The following is a 21,873-nucleotide window of genomic DNA, read 5'->3' on the forward strand; positions in this document are numbered from 1 at the left end:
CTCATCAAGAAAAAAAGGGAGAAGACTGAAATCAATGGAATTAGAAATGAAAAAGGAGAAGTAACAACTGACACTGCAGAAATACAAAAGATCATGAGAGATTACTACAAACAATTCTATGCCAATAAAATGGACAACCTGGAAGAAATGGACAAATTCTTAGAAATGCACAACCTGCCAAGACTGATTCAGGAAGAAATAGAAAATATGAACAGACCAATCAAAAGCACTGAAATTGGAACTGTGATTTAAAATCTTCCAACAAACAAAAGCCCAGGGCTAAACGGCTTCACAGGCGAATTCTATCAAACATTTAGAGAAGAGCTAACACCTATCCTTCTCAAACTCTTCCAAAATATAGCAGAGGGAAGAACACTCCCCAATTCATTCTACGAGGCCACCATCACCCTGATACCAAAACCAGACAAGGATGTCACAAAGAAAGGAAACTACAGGCCAATATCACTGATGAACACAGATGCAAAAATCCTCAACAAAATACTAGCAAAGAGAATCCAACAGCACATTAAAAGGATCATACACCATGATAAAGTGGGGTTTATTCCAGGAATGCAAGGATTCTTCAATATACGCAAATCAATCAATGTGATACACCATATTAACAAATTGAAGGAGAAAAACCATATGATCATCTCAATAGATGCTGAGAAATCTTTCGACAAAATTCAACACCCATTTATAATAAAAACCCTGCAGAAAGTAGGCACAGAGGGAACTTTCCTCAACATAATAAAGGCCATATATGACAAACCCACAGCCAACATCATCCTCAATGGTGAAAAACTGAAAGCATTTCCACTAAGATCAGGAACAAGACAAGGTTGCCCACTCTCACCACTCTTAATCAACATAGTTTTGGAAGTTTTAGCCACAGCAATCAGAGAAGAAAAGGAAATAAAAGGAATCCGAATTGGGAAAGAAGAAGTAAAGCTGTCACTCTTTGCAGATGACATGATACTATACGTGGAGAATCCTAAAGATGCTACCAAAAAACTACTAGAGCTAATCAATGAATTTGGTAAAGTAGCAGGATACAAAATTAACGCACAGTAATCTCTGGCATTCCTATACACTAATGATGAAAAATCTGAAAGTGAAATCAAGAAAACACTCCCATTTACCACTGCAAGAAAAAGAATAAAATATCTAGGAATAAACCTACCTAAGGGGACAAAAGACCTGTATGCAGAAAATTATAAGACACTGATGAAAGAAATTAAAGATGATACAAATAGATGGACAGATATACCATGTTCTTGGATTGGAAGAATCAACATTGTGAAAATGACTCTACTACCCAAAGCAATCTACAGATGCAATGCAATCCCTATCAAACTACCACTGGCAGTTTTCACAGAACTAGAACAAAAATTTTCACAATTTGTATGGAAACACAAAAGACCCCGAACAGCCAAAGCAATCTTGAGAACGAAAAACGGAGCTGGAGGAATCAGGCTCCCTGACTTCAGACTATACTACAAAGCTACAGTAATCAAGACAGTATGGTACTGGCACAGAAAGAGAAATATAGATCAATGGAAAAGGATAGAAAGCCCAGAGATAAACCCATGCACATATGGTCACCTTATCTTTGATAAAGGAGGCAGCAATGGACAGTGGAGAAAGGACAGCCTCTTCAATAAGTGGTGCTGGGAAAACTGGACACGTACATGTAAAAGTATGAGATTAGATCAATCCCTGACAAAAAAAAATCCCATACACAAAAATAAGCCCAAAATGGATTTAAGACCTAAATGTAAGGCCAGAAACTATCAAACTCTTAGAGGAAAACATAGGCAGAACACTCTATAACATAAATCACCGCAAGATCCTTTTTGACCCACCTCCTAGAGAAATGGAAATAAAAACAAAAATAAATAAATGGGACCTAATGAAACTTCAAAGCTTTTGCACAGCACAGGAAACCATAAACAAGACCAAAAGACAACCCTCAGAATGGGAGAAAATATTTGCAAATGAAGCAACTGACAAATCTCCAAAGTTTATAAGCAGGTCATGCAGCTCAATAACACAAAAACAAACAACCCATTCCAAAAATGGGCAGAAGACCTAAACAGACATTTCTCCAAAGAAGATATACAGACTGGCAACAAACACATGAAAGAATGCTCAACATCATTAATCATTAGAGAAATGCAAATCAAAACTACAATGAAATATCATCTCACACCAGTCAGAATGGCCATCATCAAAAAATCTAGAAACAATAAATGCTGGAGAGGGTGTGGAGAAAAGGGAATACTCTTGCACTGCTGGTGGGAATGTGAATTGGTACAGCCGCTATGGAGAACAGTATGGAGGTCCCTTAAAAAACCGCAAATAAAACTACCATATGACCCAGCAATCCCACTACTGGGAATATACCCTGAGAAAACCATAGTTCAAAAAGAGTCATGTACCAAAATGTTCATTGCAGCTCTATTTACAATAGCCCAGAGATGGAAACAACCTAAGTGTCTATCATCGGATGAATGGATAAAGAAGATGTGGCACATATATACAATGGAATATCACTCAGCCATAAAAAGAAACGAAATTGAGTTATTTGTAGTGAGGTGGATGGATCTAGAGTCTGTCATACAGAGTGAAGTAAGTCATAAAGAGAAAGACAAATACCGTATGCTAGCACATATATATGGAATATAGGGGAAAAAATGTCATGAAGAACCTAGGGGTAATACAGGAATAAAGACACAGACCTACTAGAGACATAGGGACATAGGGACTAGAGACATACATAGGGACATATATACACTACCAAACGTAAAATAGATAGCTAGTGGGAAGCAGCCACATAGCAGAGGTAGATCAGCTCGGTGCTTTGTGACCACCTAGAGGGGTGGGATAGGGAGGGTGGGAGGGAGGGAGACGCAAGAGGGAAGCGATATGGGAACATATGTATATGTATAACTGATTTACTTTGTTATAAACCATTGTAAAGCAATTATACTCCAATAAAGATGTAAAAAAAAAGAATTTCTATTTGTTTTATTACTGTTTCTATTTCTCTATTATGATTCTCCAACTGTTAATTCATTTTCCTTTAAGTCCTTGAATATATTTATAATAGCTGCTTTAAATTCTTCATTTGCTAATATCAACATCTGGATAGTGTCAGGATTTGTTTCCATTGGTTGCTTTGCTTTTGAATACGAGTCACATTTTGAATATGGCTTTTCATTCTTTTTCCTTTTGCTTATATAATTTTTATTGCATACTAGACATTCAGGATGATACATCATAGAAATTTATGATTTTTTTATGTTCCTCTAAAGTATGTTGATTTTCATACTTGAAGGCAGTTAACTTCGTTGGACTCAAACATCAAACTACCTCAGTTGAAATGGGCAGCAGCCAAAACCTCAGATCAGTTCAGTTCTTTGACTTTCTAATGGTTTCTTTTTGCCAGGCACCTTGGGACCTCCTATATATATATGGAGTTTGGCTGACAAGTAAGGATTTGTGTGGATTTTATATGCAGAATTTAAGGATCATCCCTTCTGTGTTTATTTCCTTTCTGAGACTTCCTCACGATTCTCCCATCAGTCCACCAGCCCAGGACTTTGCCCTCCAACATCTCTATTAAAATGGAAGTTTTCTGCTACCCCATGCCGTATGATTGTAAAACGCCCTCAACTATATCTAATCTTCTTTTAAACTATTGTGATAATTTTAAAATATATTCACAAATTCTTTCATGCACCTTTTTGAAAGCTGAAGCTTAACCCACTTCCATTGAGTTATACGCTGAACCTGCTGTCTCACTTCTAATAAACTGAAAATATGATAGAAGTGACACTACGTGATTTCTAAGACCAAGCCACAAAAGGCACTGCTGCTGCTTTTTCCTCTCAGTCTCTCTCATCACTTGCTCTGGGGGGAAACCAGTTGCCGTGTTTTGAGGACACTCAAGCAGCCTGTGTTAGTCTGCTTGGGATGCCATAACAGAATATCACAGACCAGGTGACTTAAATAGAAATTTATTTTCTCACAATTCTGGAGGCTGGAAGTCTAAGATCAAGGTGCCAGCAGGGTTGCTACTGGTGAGAACTCTTCTCCTAGTTTGCAGGAGGCCACCTTCTTGTTGTGTGCTCACACAGCCTTTCCTCTGTGTGTGTGCAAAGAGAGAGATCATGCTCTAGTGTCTCTTCCTCTTCTTATAAGGACACTGATCCTATCAGCAACATTTTGTAGTTTTCAGTGTACAAGCCTTTTGCCTCCCTGTTTATGTTTATTCCTGAGTATTTTATTCTTTTTGATGCAATTATACATGGAATTGTTTTCTTAATTTCCTTTCTTATTATTCATTGTAGTGTATAGAAATGTCTTCATCAAATTTTATGGTCACTTTTTACAGTCTCCTACTCTTTGAAGATAATTTCAATTTGGTCTTTCGTTTTTTTTAACATAATAAGCATAGTTATTTTATACCTGTTTCTGATCATTCAGATAACTGAAGTCTCTGCAAGTCTGTTTTTGCTGGTTCGTACTCATAGTGCCCTGTTCCCTTGTGCCCTGTTCCCTTGTACCCTGTTCCCTTGTGCCCTGTTCCCTTGGTTACTTTTGACTGATTTCTGCTTGATGTCCTTGAAAACTTATCTCCATGAATTCTAACATAAAGATGTCTTCCTGCACGAGGATTTGCTATTTCTTCCAGGTATTTACGAGCACTACAGTATATAACTAATTTATATCACATTCACAGTTTGAAGTTTGTTGGATCACCCAGACAATATGCCTTAGGTTGCAATCTATGTGAGAGCTCTCTTGAGCCACACCTTCTTGGGGATAGGTTGTACTGCTTTTCTTTTTCTCCCCTGCTCCACTAGGCATCAAGATGACCTTCCCTGAATTCCTCTAGACATGGGTTTATATCTGGTTCACACTCCTATTAGTTTCCCATGCTTTCATGGACCATACCCTTTGATTCCTCGTCACCCTGTGATTACACCCAGGAACGAACTGCAGATTGCTAAGATGGCCTTGTGGTAAAACTGGCTTTAAAGCTCTGGAAATCCATTCACCTGCTTTTCCACTTTCCCTTTGATTTTGGTCTCATCGTTTACTATCACGTTATCTCTGATGCTTTTAAGGAGATAGGTTTTACATTCTAGCCAGCATTTTTACTTGTATTCAGCAGGAGAGTTGGTCCAAATAACTGAGCCCTCTATTATCAGAAAATCCAGCAGTCACCTTTTTAAAAAACCCTCCCTGCACTTTGCACCCCCTACCACCCTATCTCTCTTTTCTCCTTCCTACTCAGACTTCATAAAATAATTGTCTATATATGCTGTAACCACTTCTACCTCCCATTCACTCTTCAACCTACTCCAAATTTGGCTTCTACCTCCAACACCCCTTTCAAAACTGTTCTAAGGTCACCTATGAGCTCCATATTGTTATTTTCAATGGATTTTCATTGTATTTGATCTCTTAGGCAGAACTGGGGAGAGTGCGTCATTCTCTTCTTGTTAAAACACTCTTTCTTGATATTCATGATATCACATACTTATGGTTTTATTCATACCTCTCCGTGACTGCTCTTCCTTAACTGATCTGGGAGTTAGTTGCAATGGGAGTTAATAGTAAATGCTCTATACTCTGATCTTCCCTTCACTTTTAGAAATTATCTATGAAATTGTAATAAGAGAAGTAGAAATAGGCACCGCAATCTATTTGATAAAGGTATTATGGCATTTATCATGACACAGTTATATCTGACTCTCTCTTATTCCCCCACAGTAAGCTCTTTTAGAACAAGTCCACAACTACACATAAGCACTGAATAAACTGGCTATTGAATAAATCAATGAATAAATAAATGAACAAAGATTAATATGCTGTCGTCTCTACTCTCAATTACATTTCAGCCTATTTCTTGAAGAGCAGACAAAAATCAGGACAAATTTGCAATGTTTTTACATAGGGAATGAAACGCACTTGTTAGGAATCTATTATTAACACAAAAGGAATATCCTTTAAAATTATATGTAATTTGTGTTCAAAATATCCTAATAAATTATACAGCATAAACGATTTCCAAAATTAAATATGTAAAACTAGAAAAATCACAGTGGTTTTAATCTGGGATAGCAGGTGGGAAGAAGCTTTTCTGAAGTTGGAAATGAGAATTTTACTCTGATTAAAAACAGGAAATAAAAGCACAGCCTTCTGCTTAATAATGCAGCTTTAGATAGAGGAGCAACCTTCTTACGAATTAATGGAAGTTTAACAGAGTTTTTGTGATCAGGTAGGAGAAACTCCAGGGACAGCTGGTCTTTCTCAAGACAGATGCGACTTATTAGGGTTTCCTCTCTGACCTTTATAAAATGTAGTGGGGCAGGATACTTAAATTTAATTACACTTGGGCTAAAGCTGATGGTCTATTTCTTAAGTCAGAAATAGCGCAGCAGTAAGATTTCCAGGATATAGGTGTGAAACGCAATCCAAAGGCTTTCTCCAGCGACAAACGGAAGTCTTTCTTGAATGTTGAAAAAACGGCGTTCTCCTAGAGGTAATTTGAATTTCTCTCCAATCGTGACAGAGACGCAAGCTGAAAACAAATGTTAGAACCTAACCCCTGTAGGCCGCCCTCCCCATCGTGCTCTGCCTCAGGCCCAGCCAGGGACCCCGCCGGGGTGTCCAGGCTCGCCGTAGGCCGCGACTCCCACCTGCATGGTGTTCCGCCTCGCCCCTCACACGCCGGTGTCGTCTAACTCCTGGCGGGGACTCCTGGCTCCGACGTCCCCTCGAAGCCACAGGGGAGCCCGCCGAGATCCTAGCTGTTCCCACTGCCCACGGGGAGGGAGACGGGAGAACAAGGGTCTCTGACGCACGTGCGCCTGGCGCAGCTGTGTTGCCAGGCAACGCGGAGGCGTGGCCTAGGAGGTGGCTGTGGGTACTGACGCACCTGGTATTGGGCATTTATCCCAAGCAGCGCCTCTTCTGTTCAGGATACTGGTGCCGGCATTCTTCCCACCCTTTCCTCCACCTCCTCCAAAATCACGCGTTGTTTCCGTGCCTCCGGCACCGTTCAATCCCTGAGTCCTGTCTTCATGGAGAACTAACAAAATCCTGGGGAGAGAACTCTTCAGAGTAGAAGTTCTTAACGTGGAACCCATAGTCTATATTTGGATGGACTTCAGGGGGTGCCTAGCCCCAGCCCTCGATGCACACATAATTGTGTTGTATGTGTAAAATTTGGGGGGTATTTAAGGACCAGAGCTTTCATCAGATTCTCAAATGGCTCTCTGCCGCCACCTTAAAAACCCATTGCTTTAGGAGACAGAAGCTCAGACTTTAGGTAGGAAACCTAGGCAGTTTGGTTCCTTGGTGTTTAGATGAAGGGAAGGGTGTTTACTGGGAGCTGCCAGGAACATGAGGAAAACATATGATGTTATTGCCAAATAAGGTTATACCCATGGTCACAAAGGTGCGAAAAGATTTGGAAAAGAAGAAAAAGTGTTTTTAGTGACACAGTTTTAAACTTGGGCTCAGCATTGGACTACTCGGTCTGTAGTGCCGTTAATACAAATCGTACACTCCTAATAGCCTATATGTTTTGTTTTGTGTGTAAAATATTAATATTAAATATAAAATATTTTAAAACATCACACTAGTTTTGTAACCATGTTTTCTTCTTTTTCTCATTCCCCTCCTCCTCCTCTCCCCTCCCCCCCTTCCTCCCTCATTCCCCTTCTACTCCTCCTCTTTCTTCTTCTTCTCCTTCTTCTTTTTAATAGCAGGGGAGCCCCCCAAAATGTAAATGGCCCAAGTCTCTCTAGATTCCTGACAGGCCCTGGGAGCTGCTGCTTGAATTAGCAGTCAACTCCCTTTCTTATTTTGACAATCTAAAATCCAGGCTAGTTGAATTACTGTGCATAGCACTAGCTAACACTGCCTATGCATTTAGAGCTTTAGAGCCCTTTTGTTACAGAATTAAGTCCTATGGACCCTGCTCAGCCCCTAGCTGGGCAACGGCTCTCTGCCTTGGAGGGGGGAGGGTTCTTTTTCCATTCACATTCGAGCAGCCAAATAACGAAGCCAAAGCTGAGATCAACGCAGCACAAGCTTTATTCAGTGGCCAAAGAATGGAGAAGCAGGAACTAAGTTCACAGATCTACTTCTTGCCCACGTGTCCAGAGGGCTTTAATTTTAAAGAGTAAAGACAAAGGGAGGAGGAGTGAGGTTAATGATGGGGAGGCATATGCATTAGTCTACTGGGGAAGAGGCAGAGTTTTTTCCAAGGGAATGGAGTGCCACCCTTTTTTATCCTTTTTTTTTGGTCCTTAATATCCAGTCTTGGCCACCAGTAGGTGTGTCATTTAATATGCAAATGTAGTAAAATCAGCATATAATGAGATTCAGGGTCTGTTGGAGGTCAGATCTGTCACCATCTTGGTCCTAGCTGGATCCATCTGGTTTTTGTTTGTTTGTTTGTAGTTTCCTTTTTTATTTCTGGACCCTTTAAAGATTTATGTTAACTCTTGCTAAAAGTGGGGGTTGGCAGGTTTTGAGCAAAGACCTGGAGCAGCTCTGGCAACATTCTCTGTCTCAAGTCCGCACCTCATCTAGGCAATTCATTTTTTAAAGAAGATACTTTTTGTTCTCTTCTGCTCCTTCTTTCTCATGTTCTTCACGTGGGTTGACAAGAAGTGAAATTCAGGGACTCTGTTAGAAAAAGGCATAATTTAAGCTATAATCAGGGGTCATCATTAGTAAGACAAAGGCTTGTTAGGTACTCTGAACAATGTAAGAACTAATCCTATCCACACAGAGAGCCAGCCTTCTCTAATCAGCCAGCAACCGGCTGGTAGAGTAGGCGGTTATCCAAGAGGCCAGGTCAGAAGGGAAAATCCAGGGGAATCTGAAGGTAAAACCCAGGGGAACCTGAAGGGAGAGAATCTCAACATCCATATGAGGTTAATTGTGCCCACTAGACACTGATTTGATGTAAAAAGTTCACCCACTGTGTTCATGATTCTCTACCAGTAAGACTGCATTCTTTTTGGACAAGGCTGGTTGCCTTTCAGATGCTGCAAGGTGAAACAACTAGATAACTAAGAACCTACTGTATAGCATAGGGAACTCTACTCAATACTCTGTAATGACCTATATGGGGTAAGAATCTAAAAGAGAGTGGATATATGTATATGTATAACTGACTCACTTTGCTGTACAGCAGAAACTAACACAACATTGTAAATCAACTATATTCCAATAAAAAAAAAGATAAACTTAATACTACTACTTGGTAGAAAAAGCTGGCCTCCTGTTATGTTAGCAGCAATAAGACATCTATTTTACAGTGTATATATCAGAACTTGTTTATTGGAATATTGGATGGATCATGGCCAAATCTTCCAACTAGTATAGTTTTAGTTGGTATTCATGTTCTAAGATTGTTAGCTATTTGGCATTCTGGTATTTTGTAAGAGCTGGTGATTTTGTCACTGAAGAAATCCAAATAGAATAAACTAAAATCGCTCATTAAAACTCAGCTCTACTAACTGCCTTTAACAAAAATATCAAAAGAGCATTGTATATGAGGACCATCAACAGCCTCAAGGATCTAAGGAACATAATTATTCACAGCTTTATTATACACTATCTATCATTACAACACTAAGAAAAAATATTTTAAGATGCTTTTTAAATTTTCAACAAATTAAACATTTCAATCTCAATCAACTTTTACTGAGGATGCTTACAACACAGGGATTCTCAAACATGTTAAACTTAGCAAGGATTGTTTTTCAGAAGAAAAAAAATGTCAGTACATCTTGTATTCCATAGCGTTGTTTCTGCAGAAAATAGTTGGCATTCTGTTAAAAAAAATTGAATTTAGACTCAAGTATAAATGGTTATATGAATGTATGTATATAATGAGCATATATACAAGTCTATATACACTTCCTTTATATATAGACATTTCTATAAATATTTTGTCATGTATGATAAAATTGACATCTGAGGTATTTCTCAGCTATACTTCAATCTGCATATTTTTAATTATCATTTAATCTCTCTCTGATGAAATGCTTATTCTGTATGCCAGTATTTTCCAAAGTTTTACAAAAATTATTTAACTGTATAAAAGTAGTTTCCTAAAGCTCATTGATGCCAATAAGATTTATGAATATGTTGCATTTATTCCTCATGGATTTGTGACTAAATCATCCTATTTTATGTCTAACCATAGTCTAAATAAATATAAGTCACCAGGACAGAGTAAGATCTCAGATAATCAGATGAGAAAAACAAAGAAAAATTATTACTGAAGTGTTTCTCTATTGACAAGATAAAATGAAATCCTGAGTGAATTAGTATATGTGGGCCCTAATCTTGGAAGCAATCCAAATAAAGCTATTTTTCTCAGTTTCAGAGAGAACTTTTTGCTAACTTGATCAAATCATGGATTAAATTCCATTTCACATTTATGAGCACTCTAACACTTAGTTTAGTGTTAAAGTCAGACATTTTTTCCATTTAGTATTAAACTATTTTTTGCTCACATTTTATAAAATGCCTCAACATTTGTAATATTATAAAATACAGTTCTTTTCCATTAACTTTTTGTTCTTAGTTCCTTGAAACAAGAAAAATTAGGAATATGATTGTTCATATTCTTTTTCTTAAATAAATTTATTTATTTATTTTTGGCTGCGTTGGGTCTCTGTTGCTGCACGCGGGCTTTCTCTAGTTGTGGCGAGCAGGGGCTACTCTTCGTTGTGGTGCGCGGGCTTCTCATTGCAGTGGCTTCTCTTATTGCAGAGCACGGGCTCTAGGCACGCGGGCTTCAGTAGTTGTGGCACGCGGGCTTCAGTAGTTGTGGCTCATGGGCTGTACAGCACAGGCTCAGTAATTGTGGCTCACGGGCTTAGCTGCTCTGCAGCATGTGGGATCTTATTGGACCAGGGCTCGAACCCGTGTCCCCTGCAACGGCAGGCGGATTCTTAACCACTGAGCCACCAGTGAAGCCCTGCTCATATTCTTGATGTGAACATAACAAGCGTTTGTTGAAACATGAGTTAATACCAAATATAGTTTAAAAATTCAAGTTCATAATTATGCCCCACGAGAACATAAAATTTTTTCTTCACTTTTCCAATATTTGTATCTTTTATTACTTTCTTGTCTGAGTTGGCTAACGCATAAGAACTATATGAAATAAAAGAGAACAGAGCATCCTTGTTTTGTTTCTGATGTTAATAGAAATACTCTAAAATGTTTTACTATCAAGCCTTCTACTGACTTTGTATCAGACCATTATATAAATATTGTTAATAAAGATTCATCTCTTTCTACAGGATCTTCTTTGAAAACATTAGAAATTGACATGGAACTTCACTGAAAGCATCTACAGGCATACCTCAGAGATACTGCAGGTTCAGTTCCAGTGAATATCTCAATAAAGCAAGTCATACAAATTTTTTAGTCTCCTGGTGCATATAAAAGTTATGTTTACACTATACAATAGTTTATTAAGTGCACAGAAGCTTTATGTCTAAAAAGACCAATGCACACACCTCGATTTAAAAATACTTTACTGCTAAAAATTGCTAACCATCAACTGAGCCTTCAGAGATTCATAATCTCTTTGCTGGTGGAGGGTCTTGCCTAGATGTTAACAGCTGCTGAGGGATCAGGGTATTAGTCGCTGAAGGCTGGGGTGACTGTGACAATTTCTTAAAATAAGACAACAATGAAGTCTGCCACATTGATTGACTCTTCCTTTCAGGGACAATTTCTCTGATAGCACGCAATGCTGTTTGATGGCATTTTACTCATAGTAAAACTTCTTTCAAAATTGGAGTCAATCCTCTCAAACCCTGCTGCTGCTGCTTTGTTTTTCTTTTTGGCTGCACCGAGCGGCATGCAAGATCTTAGTCCCCCACCAGGGATCGGACCTGCACTCCCTGCAGTGAAAGTGTGGAGTCTTAACCACTGGACCGTCAGGGAAGTCCCCCTGCTGCTGCTTTATCAACTAAGTTTATGTAATATTCTAAATCCCTGTCATTGAAATTGTTGTCATTTCAACAATTTTTACAGCATCTTCACTGGCGTAGATTCCGTCTCAAGAAACCACTTTCTTTGCTCAGCCATTAGAAGCAACTGCTCATCTGTTAAAGTTTTATCATGAGATTATAGCAATTCAGTCACATCTTCAGGCTCCGCTTCTAATTCGAGTTCTCTTGCTATTTCTACCACAGCTGTAGTTACTTCCTCCACTGAAGTCTTGAACCCTCAAAGTCATCCATGAGGTTTAGAATCAGCTCTTCCAAACTCCTGTTATTTTAACCTCTTCCTATGAATCAAAAATATTCTTAACGGTATCTAGAATGATGAACCCTTTCCGAAAGGTTTTCAATTTATTATACTTTGCCTAGATCCACTGGAGGAATCACTATCTATGGTAGCTATCACCTTACACAATGCATTTCTTAAATAATAAGACTTGAAGGAATTATTCCTTGATCCATGGGATGTTGTGTTAGGAGGCTTGAAAACAATCTCGCTGTACATCTCCATCAGAGTGCCTGGATGATCAGATGCATTGTCAATGAGCAGTAATATTTTGAAAGGAATCTTTTTTTCTGAGCCGTAAGTCTCGATACTGGACTTAAAATAGTCAATAAACCTTGTTGCATAAGATATGCTGTCATCTAGCTTTTGTTTTTCCATTTTTAGAGCACAGGCAGAGTAGATTCAACATAATTCTTAAGGGCCCTAGGGTTTTCTGAATGGTAAGTGAGCACTGGCTTCAACTTACAGTCACCAGCTGCGCTAGCTCCTAACAAGAGTCAGCTTGTCCTTCAAAGCTTTGAAACCAGGCAGTGACTTCTCTCTAGCTTTGGAAGTCCTAGATGGCATCTTCTTTCAATAGAAGGTGGTTTTGTCTACATTGAAAATCTGTTGTTCAGTGTAGCCACCTTCATTAATTATCTTAGCTAGATCTTCTGGATTTTGCTACAGCTTCTACATTAGCATTTACTGCTTCAACTTGAACTTTTACGCTACGAAGACAGCTTCTTTCCGTGAATCTCATGAAACAACCTCTACTAGCTTCAAACTTTTCTTCTGCAGCTTCCTCAGCTCTCTCAGCCTTCACAGAATTGAAGAGAGTTAGGACCTTGCTCTGGATTAGGCTTTGGCTCAAGGGAACATTGTGGCTGGTTTGATCTTTTATCCGGACCACTGAAATGTTCTCCATATCAGCAATAAGGCTACTTCAATTTCTTATTCACGTGTTCACTGGAGTAGCGCTTTTAATTTCCTTCAAGAACTTTTTCTTTGCATTCACAACTTGGCTGTTTGGCACAAGGGGCCTAGCTTTTGGCCTATCTCGGCTTTTGACATGCCTTCCTCACTAAGCGTAATCATTTCTAGCTTTCAATTTAAAATGAGACGTGTAACTCTTCCTTTTACTTGAGACCTTAGAGGCCATTGTAGGATTATTAATTGGCCTAATTTAAATATTTTTGTGTCTCAGGGAATAGGGAGGCCTGACGAGAGGGAGAGTGACCGTGGAATGGCTGGTCAGTGGAGCAGTCAGAACACACATATTTATCAATTAAGTTTGCCATCTTACATGGGCGTGGATTCATGGCACCCCAAAGCAATTTCAATCGTAATGTCAAAGATCACTGATCACAGATCACCATAACGAATATAATGATAATGAAAAAGTTTGAAATATTTTAAGAATTACCAGAATGAGACATAAGACACGAAATGAGCAAATGCTTTTGGAAAAAACAACACCGATAGAACTGCTCAACACAGGGTTGTCACAAACCTTCAAATTGTAAAAAACATAATATCTGTGAGGCACAATAAAGCAAAGCGCAATAAAACGGAGGTATGCCTGTACTGAGTTGATTGTATAATTTTTCTTTTAATGGTGAAAATATTTTCATAGACTTCCTGATATTGAACCATCTTAGTTGCTGGAATGAACTTCACTTCATGGGGTCATATAATTCTTTCAATGTATTGCTGAATACTATTTACTAATATTTCTTTTAAATGTTTGCATTGATACTTATAAACAGGATCGACCTACAGCTTCCTTTCTTATGCTAACTTTGTAAGGTTTTGGTATTAGTATTTGCTGACTTCATAAAAATATTTTGAAATTTTTCTTCCTTCTCTGAGCTCGAAAAATCCGAAATTCCTTGTCCTAGTACTCTTGAGGGGAGAGTTTCTAGATAACGTTCTCGATTTTTTTTCCAAGGCCATCAGTATGCTTAGATTTTTTTTTTCTTTTTTCTGAGGTCAATTTTGGTAGCGTCTACTGTATTGTATATTCTCCATTTTATCTAGGTTTTCAAACTGATAGGCACAGAGATTTGAAAAGAACTCTTATGATTCCCATTTCTTCTGTATCTGTTTTAATTTCCCTCTTTTCATTTGTTATTTTTGTATATTTATGGTTTCTTCTTTTCATTGATTAGGCTAGGAAAATTAGGATAGTTTATTTCATTTTTTATAAAGAATAAGGTTTTGATAAGAATAAGATTTTTGGTTTATTTACCAATTGTTGTATTTTACTATTTTATAATTAATTAATTTCATCTTTCATTTTATAATTTTCTTCCTCTGCTTTCCTGAGGTTCACCTTGTTGTTCTTTTTAACTTAATGACAAATTCCTAATTCACTCACTTTTTCTTGCTTGATAGTGTTTAAAGCCTTAAATTTTCCACTAAATATGGTTTTGTCAGAGTCCCATAAGTTTTTAATGTGTAGTGTTTTCATTATCTTCATTTTCTAGATATTGTATAATTTTGGTGTTATCTTTAGTTGGAAATAACGTGTTTTGATTTTCGTTTCTATGAGAAAATATTAAGAATTTTATATTCTTAAGCTAAATATGTATGTATTAAAGGGTTGAGATAAATTATATGAGTGAAATATTTGCAAAAATATGTTCAGCGTAGAATCTGCATTGAGGATTACATAAAGTTAGTAGAATATAGTTTTATTTCTGTGGTGTAAATTTATCAATGTGCATTTGCATTTAATTTTAAAACTCATAGCCTAATAAGATATTAAGATTAACATATTTATTAAATGTGTATGGCCATTCAATAGCTACTAAGTGTCTACTGTATCTCCAGCATTGAGGTGGAAACTCTGGGAGTCCCAAAGTAGAAGTCATGCTTTCATGTCTTTCCACATTTTCTTAGTTCTCTGGAAATGGTAAATCACAGCTCTTATAAAGAGTCTTAGAATATAGGTCATTTGGAAGTCAGAAAGGCATCCAGTCTGTAAGTTATGGCCCACTATTGTGGACACTGATTACCAAAATAAGAACATGATCCCTGACACATTCTACTTGCACAGTAAATGATGATTAGGTCAGTGTCTGCAAAACTGATGACAACTATTGTGACATAGTGTGAGGAACGCATGACATGGGCAAAGCAAATCTGGACCTAAAATACTAGCATTTTACATCATATGAAGTCCTCACAGCCTCTATATTTGCAGTATTTATATAGAATATTAATGTACACATGCAATCAAATAATAGAAATAAACTGAGCATAGGTTAACTTGTGAAGATCTGAAAATGACAGAAATTTTCAAACTGGGTTGAATTGTGATGCACATACCATTTTTTTTTTTTTTTTGCACATACCATTTTAAATGTAACCTTCTGACCTTCTTCCATTGCGTGGCTGGAAAACAATAAGTGAGAAACAAATCAGTGTAACTAAGGAGAGAAGTTAATTTTCATAGAAAGCAGCCTAATGATCTCGTTGAGTGGTACTATTTCTTCCTTATCTATATCTGTTATTTTCCTCCTTCTTTCAGTCTATTCTCCTCCAATTTATTGTTAGAATTAGTTTCCAAAATGCAAATCTTACCATGTAGCTCTCCTTAGACTTTATAATAAAGTTGTAATTCCTTAGCTAAATATTTCATTGGCTAATATTTCTTTAGCTAAATATTTCATTAGAATTTAAGGAGTAATACATCTTTCAGACACTCATTTCCTACATGAAATGTTATGGAACTAAACTGTGAAATAGGTGAATGTCATTTGGGTTATTTACAAACATGAGTAGTGGATTAGAGAAGAGATCAGAGATGCCATGATATTAAGGCAATAAGGTGGCAACAGAAGTGAATCTCAGACTGTAACACTTGCTGTCAAATATCTTTAGATAAACTACAAAACTTAATTAAAACTTATGAGTTAATGTAAAGAAATGCACAGTGAAAGCATTTTTCAATGTTGACTGATTTTTTAAAAAATATAGTATGTGCATACCCTGAATAAAAAGAATCCTCTACTTTGGTCTGTAATAGGACCTTGGAATTCTTCCTGGAAGAGAAAATGAGGGCATTACAAATCAAACAATAGTAAAAATAAGTGCAAATGCTTCTTGAGAGTATAGTTATTTTCAGCTATCATAATTAAACAATGAGGGAATCAAGGACTTGAGTATATAATTCATTTCAATAAGTAATTTTTGTATCTCTACTGGAAGAATTTTCAGTGATACTAGCAGTATCATCAGCGTGTTGTATTTTAAGGTAATTTCCTTATTAGTCTAACAGATACTATTTTCATGAAATTTGTCAGTTGTACATATATTCATCAATAAGTAGGCAGAGGACATTTCATAGATAATTAACTATATTTAAAATCTCCCTTCAGCAGTTTGTTAGAATGAAATGATTTCTTTACAATACATATTGTATGTGCTAACACATGAACAGGCAAAAATATAAAACAGAATTGTGTCATAGCTAAAATACATAATATAACTATAGAAATTTAAATTTAAATTGAGGGACAAATTTGGTAAACTATATTTATTCAATGAGACTTCAGAAGAGATTTTTCCTAATAAAATTATATTAACAGAAATGGTAATGAAAAAAAAAAACCAAATAGGAACAAACTGATTATTCATAATGGATGTATTTTGAAGTGTTTCTTTTCTCAAAATATTTCATTTCAAAGTTAATGGAAAAAAATATTAACATTTTATGATTTCCATAAAGTTGTTTCTTATAGCTTCCTATTTTCAATAGCAAGTTATAAAAGTATCAGGACGGCAATTATATGAAATTTGTCATCAAGACCTTTTTCAAGTATTCCATAATATAAGTACAATCACATTTTTAGATTCTAAGAAATGGCCCTGACATCTATTAAAATTCTAAAATCCCTTCTTTACAACAAATGTATCTTAAATTCTCAACATTCTATATCTAATTCTCATCCTGATTATTAAATGCCCCCAAATTACTTTAAAGATTGAAATTTTTAATATTTAAAAATGTACACATAGAAACTTTATATGGTTATATAAGAACAGCTGTGTTTTTTATATTACACAGAAAAAAAGAAAAGTGGGACAGATGTAACTTAAAATGTGCCCAAATTTAAAAATTTCAAACTCAAACATACAGGTCTTTTTAGTCTTATTGGAGATAGAACAGTATATAAAAGAATTTGGGTGGTAGAGCTGAAAAACATGTGGGGATGGAAGCGAGGATGTCTAGCAAAGGACATGTAAGAAAAGGGTTTGAATGCACTAAAATCTGAAAACTCATTTTATTTAAGAACCCAAAATATTTCACTATCAAAAATATGGTTTAAAATTAGGTGACTTAGGTCCAGCAAAAGTAATACTTTACTGTAATTTTCTAAAATTCATGTTTTACATTTTTTTTCTCTTAGAGATTCCTAGAAAACCTGGCTTGCTGCAAAATACTTTTAAGAGCTATCATTTGTCCAACAGACATTACTACTAAGTCAGAGTTCACACTTCTATATAGTTATCTGTAAATATAGATAGTCTCGCTCAAGGTGGAACATTTAGATAAAGTACCAAACCGCCCACAATACTGAGTAGCTTTGATTTTGCAAATACTAACACTGAAGTGTTGTAGTAAACTAATAACTTGCTGGTGTATTTTAAGAAACTGGATCTTTAAATTGAAATCTTACACTATTCATAAGTCGGGAAGACTCTTCAGAAAGTAAAAGTTAATTCAAAAAAGCATATATTACTTCTAGAAAGTTTGATGAAAACTGATTTGATTATTTTCATATTGGAAATTCTAAAATTTTAAGGGGCTACTACAGTTCCTCTTACATTTCTCATTAACGTTGGCAGCAGTACTGTCTTCCATGATGGAAGCTTAGTTCAACGATGTGAAGAATTTAGGGAGGAAACAGTGATCATAAAAATAAATTTTGATGAATTTATTTGCCTAAACTGTATGTGTTTTAAAAAGTATTTGCAAACTTTTGGTAGTAGAATAAAATTAATATGGTATTTAAATTAAGAAAAAGTTTAACAGTAAAATAATAGAAATATTCAAGATTAGACTACAAAGGAAACAGCATAGTGAAAAAAAAATATTTGCCTAGACTGGAAGTCAAGAGATTGTTATAATCTCTAATCCCTCTTACTACTATGATCTTGGGAAACCCCTTTAACTATTCTGAGTTGTGTTCCTTTTTGTAAACTGGGGATAACAATACTTGTTAAGTGCCAACAGAGTTGTCAAAAGAATAAAATGAGATGCTATAAGACTAAAAACTATAAGGCATTCCAACAATGTAAGGCGTTACTTAAAAATAACGCCTAGAAACTTTCATCATTGAAAGAGTTAGGATTTTTTTCAAAGGACAATAAAAATGCCACAGTCTCTAGTTTAAAAATGTGTTAACTCATTTATGTTCCTCTTAGTTATGTTCATCTTAAACACAGACACTGGGTTTGGGCCATATTTTTGTTAACTGTGGAAAAAACGAAATACCTACGTTTGATGTCTGATATATTTATAATACTTCATGAGCCTTACTCTTATTAATGCTTTAATACCTGGATAGAAAGCTTGTCATTCCAGCCATCTGCCGACCTGTACACAGAGGGGCAGTAAATGGTCCTTGATCTTTTCTCCTATTCCTATCTAATGACTAGGCACACTGCCATGTCCTTTCTTAAACCAAGAATGAATAGGTTTCCTCACTGGGAGGGGCATGGCCCTTGGAAGGAAGTCTAATCCTGGTTTTCCTCACTGCCCACAACCTGGCTTAGAAGGGACATATAATGGGGAGGAGGACAGTTCTCTTCTTCCTGAGTGTGAAAACACTTCTGCGAACAGATGCTCTTCTGTAGGCTACCTGGGTGTTACATGAGGCTTACCCAGAAGAAGATCTTATAAACCACCACCACAGGGAATGAACAGAAAGGGCTGCCACACACAGAGTGGCGAACGAAGCATGCGTGCAGTTTGTGTTACATACGTCCACTTTGAACCTCTTCATTCTTCTCTCATGCAGTTGTGGAACGAGCTGCAGCAGCGGATGTAGGACAGATGACTGAGAGACACGAACACACACACGCGATGAGCACAGAGGTTTCTCAGCATTGGGCATAAAGACGGCTTCCTATTTGTTTTTGTTTTTACCCACCATCCTTGCTCCAGACAAAAAAGAACAAGAAAGATGTGACCTAAGACAGTCGTTTGTGAGCATTTCAAAGAGCTGTGGAGAATAACCAAGAGATGGAATAAAAGTTCCAGTTTTATGCTGGGACCTTGGTCATTCTACTGACGATGCTCTTTCCCGAGGGCCTGAGCTCCATCTGCAGCAGCCAACAAGGAGAACCCCCACCTGCATCTTTGAGAAGCAAAAAAGCTGTCTGTCTGTTTCCAGACTTACTCAGAATGATTTGGGACACATGAAACCAACTCTGTGAGAATCAGTTTTCCATCATGAACATTTTTATCTGGAAGATTATCCTGTACACACATCTAGTAACCTTCTTTATAAAATATATATTTCATTTAAATTGAACATGTGGAACAGGACAACAGGAGACACAAAAAAATGGCAATGTGTCATTGCTAGTGAAAAATGTGACTAAGATACATTTTCTCAAGATGTAAAGATGCCGAGCAGAAGAAAATGAAAGCACATTTGAGACATGCGGCTACCTGATAACGGTTTCGTTTGAAAGGCATGACTTCAATTGAACCTTCTCACAAATATTAAGTTCATTCATCAAATGGACTACTATAAGCCCCATGTAGTGGTTATTTGTTAATCAATTCAACTCCTATTTTATTTGAAGCCAGTGTAACCTAACTTTCAACTCCTCACATGTAAGAATATTCAACGGGATAAACATTTAAAACTGAGTTTATGGTTACAGTTACTTTCCCACAGGTAAACACATGTTTAAAACACACTATGCTCCTCGTTTCATAAATGGGTCCATGGTAGTGAGTCACAAGCTTAGAAAGAATATTATAGTCAAGTAATTATTAAGTATTCTAGATTGAAACACCAAAGTAGATTGGTTAGCATTTTAAAAATCCATGCATACAAAAAGAAAAACTACCACTAAAACCACACAATTTAGAAGTAAAATGAATTCAAGTTATTGGTATCTGGCTAATCTTAGAGAGTAAATTCTCAAATTAAGTGCCTAGTTACAAATAAGGAGCTCTTAGGAATACATGTGGTATTTCTAGTTATATTTAAATACATTTTTGACAATCATCTTTTAAAATAATTCTTAAAATGACTTTGCATAAGTCTGTTTTTCCCTTGCACTAATCACCATCTAAAACAATATGTTTTATTTAATCATTTGCTTTTCTCTCCTCTAAAATGTAAGTTGCATGACATTTACTGCTATATTTCTAGTACCTAGACTTGTGCTTGGCACATAGTAGATACCCAGTAAATAATTGTTGAATGAATAATTGAATGAATTTAATATACTTGTAGTTATTGAGATATAAAATAAATGTATAATAAATATTGAATTCCATTTGTTCACCCACATGCAAACTTTTAAAGAAAAAAACATGAATTTTGATCTACTCTATTAAGATAAACTGCAAAAACAGGTTTAAAAAAAATACTAGTGATTACTAGTAAGAAGTAATTCTACAACTTACCACAGCATTTGAATTGGCCAACTTTTGTGTCTTCGAATAATGAAATAAGAACTGTTAAAAAAATAGTGAGCTTTACTATAGATAATTAGTGGTTTCCTTGATTATTTTTAATGTATATATTTATGGAAATCACCTTACCCTTTTGGTATTATCTTTTTCATCTGTTTCCTATTGGAAAGAGAGATATAGAAATGTCATTATATTATATTAGAAAATCATAATATGTATAATATAAATGTATAGTTTAAAATTTATAATTTATTATAAGATTACATTATATAATTTTTAAAATATATGACACATATGCTATACATAAAACATAAGACTGCAATTGGTTAAGCATATATTACCCTAAAAATAAATGGGCAATTAATCAAAAGCTTTATAAATAAAAGTATGAACAAAGGTCTTCAGTACAGCATTATTCATAAGAGTGAAAAACTAGAAACATCCTAAATGTTCAGTAGTGGTAGAATAGGAAATACTGATATGATCACATGATAGAAAATTCAGGGAAAAAGACTAGAAGGAATCACATCAAAATATTTGTAGTTGTTATAAAAGAACAAGATTATCAGTTATTTTTGCTTTCTTCCATAAACTTTTTTATAGTCCTCTCTCCCTACAAAAATCTGTCTTTAAGGACAAGACATATCATTCCTTTTTTGTTGTTCTTTTTTTTTCTCATTTGCTTTTAAAATAAATAGAAACTCATGGATAAACACCATTGCCATTTATTTTCTGTTAATTAGGAAAAAACTCAATTAAGTGTTTTGGAAAATGTCACTATTAAAAACATTGGGAAAAAATACAGTTGTAAACACTTATTTAGTTTAAGAAAACATTTATGCTTTCAAAATATCAAGTTTTCTTTGAATTACCGTATG

At 36.1% G+C, this 21,873-nt stretch overlaps 2 protein-coding genes across 3 annotated transcripts in view; both read right to left on the bottom strand.

Moving 5' to 3' along the window:
• PDCL2 (phosducin like 2) overlaps window positions 1-6,868 on the bottom strand; it is a 48,223-nt gene extending 41,355 nt beyond the window's left edge. Inside the window, exon 1 of the mRNA XM_032632806.1 lies at window positions 6,714-6,868. Within this exon, the coding sequence (XP_032488697.1) occupies window positions 6,714-6,719 (6 nt within the window). The 5' untranslated portion in view covers window positions 6,720-6,868. The remainder of the gene's footprint in view (window positions 1-6,713) is intronic.
• Window positions 6,869-8,092: 1,224 nt separating this feature from the next.
• The window catches only part of NMU (neuromedin U), a 38,981-nt gene continuing 25,200 nt past the window's right edge, over window positions 8,093-21,873 (bottom strand). The window contains exons 5-10 of one of the 2 annotated variants that reach the window (XM_032632881.1): window positions 21,125-21,154; window positions 20,987-21,037; window positions 19,323-19,397; window positions 16,323-16,376; window positions 15,687-15,726; window positions 8,093-8,712 (exon numbers count right to left, since the gene is read on the bottom strand). In XM_032632881.1, the coding sequence (XP_032488772.1) occupies window positions 15,691-15,726; window positions 16,323-16,376; window positions 19,323-19,397; window positions 20,987-21,037; window positions 21,125-21,154 (246 nt within the window). In that variant the 3' untranslated portion in view covers window positions 8,093-8,712; window positions 15,687-15,690. Of the gene's footprint in view, window positions 8,713-9,835; window positions 9,867-15,686; window positions 15,727-16,322; window positions 16,377-19,322; window positions 19,398-20,986; window positions 21,038-21,124; window positions 21,155-21,873 lie in introns of those variants that run through there. The other variant, XM_032632882.1, reaches the window with a different exon arrangement.

This window comes from Phocoena sinus, chromosome 5 (assembly GCF_008692025.1).
Source record: "Phocoena sinus isolate mPhoSin1 chromosome 5, mPhoSin1.pri, whole genome shotgun sequence".
In the NCBI taxonomy this organism is placed as follows: Eukaryota; Metazoa; Chordata; class Mammalia; order Artiodactyla; family Phocoenidae; genus Phocoena; species Phocoena sinus.